Source organism: Anarrhichthys ocellatus, unplaced genomic scaffold (assembly GCF_004355925.1).
Source record: "Anarrhichthys ocellatus isolate YVR2014 unplaced genomic scaffold, GSC_Weel_1.0 scaffold13, whole genome shotgun sequence".
Lineage (NCBI taxonomy): Eukaryota > Metazoa > Chordata > Actinopteri > Perciformes > Anarhichadidae > Anarrhichthys > Anarrhichthys ocellatus.
In genome coordinates, this window is record NW_022280043.1 from 3371628 (window position 1) to 3380098 (window position 8471).

An 8471-nucleotide genomic window follows, 5' to 3' on the forward strand; every position below is an offset into this window, starting at 1 on the left:
GTGTAGAAGTGAATGCCACAGAAATGCCTGAAAGAGAGTGCTAATAGAGTGTTTTCCTTCATCTTCACTATGAGCCGACATCACATATGGCTGGGATTATCTTCCGAACAACCTGATGCACACCGCCCCATCATCCTCGGCTGAAAGCAGTGAGCTTTACAAGCTGCTCGGAAACAAGGCAGAGATTTGTGTGAATCTGCAACGGTATAATTGTTATTTATTTTAAAAAGCCTACGAGTGAGTCACCATTTCACAGCTCCGTTATTTAACCACAACCTGTGACTGTTGACGGTTCATGGAGCCATTAATTCAGATGGAGGGGACTCGGTTATGTAAAGCTTGGTTCCATGTACGCCGAGAGAGATTCTGGCCAATGTGAATCAACACCATCTGCCCGACTGAACATACAAAACACACTTCCCGGGTGCTCCTGTGAATGTTACCGTGGCAACATATTTTACCACTTTTACTACAAAACTGAGTTTGGGATCAGGACGGGCCGTGTCTGAGCATGATGTTCGGTGTCACGCCGTTACCCAAATCTCTGGTCGGCCCCCCAAGCGGTCAAATCACTGTACTCAATCAGCTGACGTCCACCTACACGGAACTAAAATTAGTTTCTGAAAGTTCAGCTTTAATGTCACCTGACTCATCACAGTTGTGTTGAGGTTTCATAAGTGTGTCTCTTTTGTGTCAAAGCTGAGTCACCCCATGGTAATATCTCATCAGCGGGGTTGAGATGACAGACAAAAGAGACGTGTGTTTTTTCTCTCAAATTGGATGACGTCACTTTATTTCAAAGAGCAACATTGAAACACACAAGTAACAAAATACAATGCATCGTCTTTAATATATTTACAGTCAGTGCAACATACTACACATCACAAATCAAAAGTAAAGACAAGTCAGAAATGTTCATCATACTAAATCACCAATAGCTTATAACTGGTAATCATCAACAGATGACAAATTAGGCAGGAATGAGAGCAAAATGATGAGGAAAGAGAGACTAATATTAATGTATCTGTTCAAAAACACAAAACATAACATCCTTCTCTCCCGTTTCCATCAGTAGATTTCTAACCTCCGAAGTTTATGCCACACAGACACGACGAGTCTTTGCAACAGGAAACGTCACTTCATCAGCCGATTGTCTCGTCCTTCACAGAGGCTGAGCTCAGTCCACTTAGTCTGGTTTAGACTGCAACGTGTGGATGGCAGTGCAGGAAGGTTGCAAACACCTCTCACGTACACCAGGCTGGCTCAGTGTGAACACACTGAGGACTGAGCCATCCGACTGTTAGCCCCTCAGAAGCAGGCGTCCACAAATTCTGATCTCCAGGCTCAAAGGTGTGGCGTACAGTTAAAAACAAGTTGTTGTCATGTTTCTACAGCACAGAAAGATCATGACAGGACTTCGATTTCAGCCAGAACGCCACACTGGGATTGTTCTTTGCCACCACCTTGTCCAGGAAGCGTTTGGCCTTCATAGGAAGGCTCTCGCGGCGTGCGTGACGGTGTGTGTGCCTGCGACGCCTGTTGGCTTCCTCGGAGTCTCGGCGTAGACGCAGCTGTCGCACCATCCCGTGAAAAGCTTCCCAGACGTTGTGCTGCATGGCGGCTGAGGTTTCTATAAACTTGCAGTCAAACACAGCAGCGCAGGCGCAACCCTCTGAAAACACAAAAGCCTCATGATCAGTACTTGCATACCTGGGAAAAAAAACCTCGCAGTGAACAGTGCTCGTCCCACTCAAGAAGACAGGAACTGTGTCTCCTCACCGCTGACTGACACCTCTCTGCGTCGCACCAGGTCACATTTGTTCCCCACCAGGATGATCGGCGTGTGCTGCGCGGGACGAAACCGCCGCAGGGTTATCCGGAGCTCGGAGGCTCGCAGGAATGAGGCGCGGTCCGTCACAGAGTACAGCAACAGGTAGGCATCGCCTGTCTGCATGCAGTGCTCCTGAGCCCACTCGTGGTCAGTCTGCAAAGACAAACAAGTTAAATAAAGGATTTACAGTACTATAATGTAATTTACACAAGTCAACGCAGCTGCTTTTCATCTCACCTCTGCATCCCATGTGTCCAGCAGAGTGATAGTTGCAGGCTCTCCATCCACTTTAATTTCCTTTTCACACACTTCATCTGAAATTATAGACGCAACAAGAAAAGGTTTACATTATACTCAGTCATGTTGGTGACAGCAATGTTTCATACTATCAATATAATTATAACATTATCGGAAATAAACAAGTGCATGGTGGTCAATTCTGTCTATGCATTTATAATAAATATGCAAGTGTTGTTTATTTATAGGGATTTTGTTTGCTTGTATTCATCTAAAATGTATTCTAAAGATAACAGCTCTGCTTGTCAATAACGGTGTAATAATACGTTTCAGCATAGTTCTCTTTTTTCTTACCTCCACACAGCTCGCAGTCACCGCTGTCCATGCTGTCCGCTGCCCCGGCGAAGATGCTGCTGAAGGCCGTTTTGCCCACCCCGCTGGCCCCTAACAGCACCACCCGGTACGGGCCCCCGGGTCCCACCGGCTCCCCGGCGGAGTCGGTGGAGATGACGGAGTCCGAGGACGACCAGCTCCCGCGGCTCCCGTCCGACTCCCCGGCGGAGCTGGTGCAGGACTTGGAGCGGGAGATGCATGCGGGGACCCGGGCCAGGAGGCTGTCGCCCGGGTCGCAGATGCTCCACCGGTGGAGCTCCGTCTGCAGGCGGAGGCTGTGCCGGCGCACACTGGACAGCATGGTGCCAGGGACGAAATTAGGATGAACCCGATTAACCGACAGCGCGCGGGATTATTCGCGAGGTAGTGCTTTAATCGCTTTTGGGTGAAACACCCTCAAAAACAAAAGTCAAAACGAGTCGATTTCTTCCTTAAAAGTCGCGTTTACAGCTTCAGATGATCATCATAAACGTCCTTTAAATTCACTTACTTTTTTTTTTTTAAGTGTAACTCGAGCAATGCAAAAACACTTGGCTGGTAAAGGCAGAGCGACAGTTACAGCTGGTGTCTCCTTCACGTGTCTGCTGCAGTCTGTGATCAGTGATCTCCATCAGAGTGTTTCTGTAATGCTCCAATGGGGTTTCCCCGTGGTTTATATGAAGAGGAGGAGGAGGAGGAGGAGGAGGAGGTTGTTGTTGTCACACAAGTGGTGACTGTGATGGGCATTTTATTGTTTTGACTCATTTGCAGACTATCAGGCCATGGGCTACTGTTTGGTTTATATTTACACCAACAGGGTGCTGAATTGTGCAGCAGGAACATAAAACACACAGTGGGATTATATCACTTTTGAGAGAAGACACACCACATTTCCCCCCTTAGTGTATTGAGTTCAGTAAAGCTGTGTTTTGTTTTTCTTGAAGTCAACTTTTCATATCTAAAGGTTTGTCTTTTACAGCCTTAGTTGGTCTGGAATGACCAATATGCTGTCTAATGTTAATAGTACAATATAGCTGTATTTCTACACCACATTGATGTCAAAGCTAGTTACTTCACAGATTCAGAAAATATAAAAACCTATGACCAGTTTATAAAATATAAATTAGTTATAACAGCTTAAATGCTGCTTACCTGTGAATTAAACAATAACTATGGCGTGGATTCTGTTATCTAGAAGTCAAGTTCAATTAGTGGCACAAGAACTCGGATTCTTCTCTTATCTTTTAACATTGTTAAAATCTTGTACGCCCATGCAGGCTGAGCGTATAGTTATAGGATCATAAAAACGAATTAGTGTCATTTATTTCTGTGCAGACAGAATAAACTGAGTGAACTCACTTGTGATGCAATGTTCAGCAACAAGTGAAGAAAGATCTTGCTTTGCCAGCAGCATTGATCTTTCCACCTACATATCCAACAGTCGGCTGATTGCAACATGAGGCTGACGAGAGGAATTCTGATGGTGAGGAATCACTGAAACAACAGCTTGAGATAATGTGGATAAACATGGGAAGAATCGGACAGGAATGGTGTTAAGTTGCTGTATACAAGAGTGTTTCTATTGACTCTCAGCATGGCGACATTACTCCACCATATCTCTACAGATTACATTCTACAAGCAAATAGTTGTTTGCTGCAATATTGATGCTCTGAATACCTTATAGAGCACCTTTTAAAAAGGCAGGAATATTATTTCAACCTAGAGCTGCGAAAAATGAGTCGATTACTGGATAAGTCAAAAAAGAATATGATTTTGATATCAATCTTTCAAGTATTTTTCTCAAGTAAAACTGTCACATTTTCTCAACTTAGAGCTTCCAATTGTAAGAATCTGCTGCGTTTCTTCAAGTTTATTTGATGCCAACACCTTGGGCTTTGGGCATTTTTTGCTAATGCTACCATTTTATTTACCAAATTAATTGATAAATACTACTACTAATAGTCTTTAGTTCCAGCCCATTTTCAATGTGAACACAAGCTAAGGGGAACCTGCATCTACTTTCCGTCCTCCTAAATTAGAGGCTGATTTAGTTTGTTATTCAGTCATTTATGTCTCTTAATTTGATTGATTTATAAATGAGTTCTGTGCAGGTGCCAACGTGGATAACAAACCTCTACTGCTGCCTGTCCAACCTGACGGATGATTAACAGACATGCTACATCTCAACTTGGGCCAATAAAGAAAGCATCCATTATTTTCAGATCCCACTTCCTCCATCTTCAACTCTACCTTGACACACAGATGCCAAATATCATGAAGCGATACTCGGGAGGCAACTTCAATTCACAAAACTTACAAGTGAGTTTTACATTAAACAACAAAACACATGTATGGAGGATTGCTTATGTGTAATTCTGTGACTGTTGTGAGTGAAAACAATTCATTTCAATATCTTCTGCAGTGTTTTCAGTGTCAGAATATCTAAACTTCCCATCCAGCGCTACTGAATAAAAGCTCTGACAGGCTTAGTGCGTAAGCAGGAGATCTACTGCCAGCAGCAGCAGCATACTGTTAATGGTTGGAAACCACCAGTTGGTATTTGTTGAATGATCCATATAGCAACACACACAAACTGTGCAGAGACCCTGCATCGCATAACATCGCTCTCAACCCGCAACCGTCAGACTTTCATTTGCCAAAGCGCTTGTTGTGTGAGAGAAGCGGGAGAGTTATTACAGTAATTGTGGGATTACACGGCTTTTTTTTTTCTTTTTTTCCAGCTGTTGTTTTTCAGGACCTCATCCGCGAGACCTGCTGCTCTGTATAACAGCCCCGATTTGGTCTGCCTGACAGATGATTCAGCAACATTAAATCCTTGTTAAGTGCTGGAGCAGGATCAGGAGGAGGGGGGGAGTTATGCTGAGAGTTGGCTGCAGACTGGCAGAGTCATGGTGATGGCTATTGATGGGAACTGAGCGTGAAGTGACCTCTTTCTTTCCAGCTTTCACTTGATGTAAAACAAACCCTCACAAGTCTAATAAGGTCAGACAGACAGTCAGGAGCAGAACAGTCGACTTTACAGGGAAACAAACGTGTGTGCCTTCATAAAGACCACATAAAAACAATACTACTGAGCACATAAAAATGTAACCTTTAAAAAGATGAACATAAGACTACAACAGCTCTTTACTTTGAATAACAACAAATATATAAACTATTTCTACTTCTATTTGGTTAGGCTCAGTTGTTTTAAATATAAACAATCAAACAGAGTTACTGCCCGCGCGCTCACCGAGCAGTGAGTACATCTGTACCAGCGAGTTTGAAAACAAGTCCCTCAAAGAGAGCCCGCTGCTGAAACAACGTACAGTGGGTTTTATAGCAGTGACCTGGTTTCAGGTTTCTTTCCCCTCTTTTGGTTCAGATGTGGGCCAAGGAGAACATTACACAATCAAAGCCCTTAGAAGACATTTTCACAGGGCGACTAAGACTGCTGTAAAGCGAGGTCAAGGTGGACGAATCCAATGGACATATACAGTATATACGTCCTACAACGTTCACAACTTCTAGAGTAAAGCATTAACGCTATAGTCAGATATTTGATGTGGATCTAAATGTGTCTTTTTACTTTATTCAGCATTATTCTACTAGTTGCCGCACATTTCAGGATTATAGATTGCACTTATTGATGAAACATTTATCAACTGGAGCTGAAAACAGAATCCCAACACCAAGCCCTATTCTGCATTAAAAGATCACAGGAAAGCTAAAAGCACACGGCCTGTGCTTGCTAAATCTAGGGCTGCAAAGTATTAAAGTACTGATTATGAATTCTTATATCGGGATTGTATCTCAAATAATTGAGAGCCCAAGGTAACCGCTCCAAATCCTTTTTATTTTGTCCAACCAACAGAAGAAAACTCAAAGCTATTCAGTTCACTGTGATTTACAACAAGAACGAACAACAAGTCGTCACTGAACCATCGAATCTGTGTCCAAGTACAAAGAAACACAATAAAGGGACAACAATCGTAATGGTGGCATTTGTACACACAAAGAGGAGTCATGTGTACCTCAAACCTCAATTATATTTCCATCCAATTTGAAATGTCTCATCTTAGATAAGCTCTCATTACTTGATCAGATAATAAAATAAAAATGAGGGAACAAGGCTTTAAAGTAAATCATGTTCTGGCCTGTAGGCCTCGCTCTCTAAACCTCTATAAAGAGAGCAGTACAGAAGAGACAATAAGAGGGACGAAGAATATAAGTAGGGTAATCAATATCTCATCTGAAGGGAGGACAGTCCAACAAACTGAGCCTGAACTTGTTTTTCAACAGTGAGCTGCTGAGGATATCTCTACCGATGCACCAGTATCTCAGTATCTCCTCTAGAAACATGTGCAGCTTGAACGTCGATGACTCTACGACTGATAATCAATGAAATGTGAGACCCGTGAACTCGGTGTGGGTTAACACGAGAGGCACAGAGGTCCTGGGATCACATGGGAATAAACTTCCAAATCTGTGACTCAGTCTCTCCATCAAAACAACGGCATCTCTTTCTCCCCATCCAGCAGTGGAAAATCATTCATTCAGTCCGTGCGCCAGGTCCTCCAGTTGTCTGGCTGGAACGCACGGCTGAACAGAAGGATTGGCAGCGAGAGCTTTACAGAGATCGACAGAAACATTCGAACTCATGGACACACTGGCACATGGCCTCTGAGACTATTGGAGTGATTTGGATCAATATCCCGATTGGACGAGTGGCACTCGTCTGCCCAACACGTGTCCAATACCAAAGTGCTGCAACACAGAATGGGATTCCTCATCAACACAAACCGTAGATCGCATTGCCAAAGCTCAGAGGCTCAATCCTTAGCCACGCTAGTGGCTCAATAGAGACGTCCCGTGTTTTGGTCGGTCCACCAGCTCGGTCCTGACTGAAATACCTAAACAACCGTTGTAGTTGTTAGCATGACTGAAGATTCTCAGTATTGTTTTGCACGAGACTTCACAGACGACATGATAAATATATATATTAAATATGTAAACTTTGCATTCTGGCATTGGACTGGCACTGACAGTTTAAAGTCGCACTGTGTCCACACACACACACACACACACACATACACAAAGCTACAACTGTCATATGCATAAAGGCAAAGCTGAACATCCCATACACCCATTTATTACACAACTAAGATGCTTAACAATCACACAGAGTGGTGAGGACCCAATAAATAATAATTACAATGTTCACAGTATGGAAATAGGATTTGTACTGAAGCTCAGTTAATCTGACAGACCCGGGCACAACTCGTATGTGAATTCAGGGCGCACACGCAGCAACATAACTCCCACGCAGCAACATAACTCCCACGCAGCAGCTTTGTGTTGAAGAGCATGAACAGACCGATGCTATCCAAAATAACAGACTGAGCGGATCAGACTACGGTCAGTGTGTCAGATAAACTGACATTATAGCCCCAAATTCAGGCTTAAAGCTCACTGCGACACACTTGATAGTTTTTTTATGGATGGTTGTTTACACAAACTATGCATCCCACCAGGGACTTGGACACCTAAACTAAACTGGTCTCGGAACAATATAAATCCTCTAATTCACACAGTAAATATTACTCTAGATGGATACAGGAGTAACTCCTGCATGCTTTTCTACAGTATAAGGATATAAGACATAAACATGTCCAAGCTGCCTCAATCATACATGCATCTAAAATACGCTGCTTTCCAAAGGAAGAATTCTTCAGTCAATAAAAAAAAAAGGTTCAAATTATTAAAAGCCAGTTTATTACACATATTCCTTTTGAATTCCATTCATTTAATGAAGTTTTATAGTAAATGTCTTTGAATAAATAAAGAAAACGCAGAGAACAAGACACAGGATCTCACAAACGTCACTTATTGTTGTTGTTGGCACTGTTGAGAGTTTAGCTTTATGTAGCCAGGCTGCTGACAAAGCCCAGAGAGCCTGAACACACATGCATAGAAGTAGTACGTGTGTGTGTGTGTGTGTGTGTGTGTGTGTGTGTGTGTGTGTGTGTG

At 43.1% G+C, this 8471-nt stretch overlaps 1 protein-coding gene across 1 annotated transcript; it reads right to left on the minus strand.

The window, feature by feature from the left end:
- Nucleotides 1-387: 387 nt before the first annotated feature.
- Nucleotides 388-3071, minus strand: gem (GTP binding protein overexpressed in skeletal muscle). Its single transcript, XM_031853615.1, has 4 exons — nucleotides 2423-3071; nucleotides 2069-2145; nucleotides 1780-1984; nucleotides 388-1672 (listed from the first exon to the last, which is right to left on the minus strand). Exons 1-4 carry the CDS (start codon nucleotides 2760-2762, stop codon nucleotides 1389-1391), a joined length of 906 nt encoding a protein of 301 aa, XP_031709475.1. The 5' UTR covers nucleotides 2763-3071; the 3' UTR covers nucleotides 388-1388.
- Nucleotides 3072-8471: the final 5400 nt, after the last annotated feature.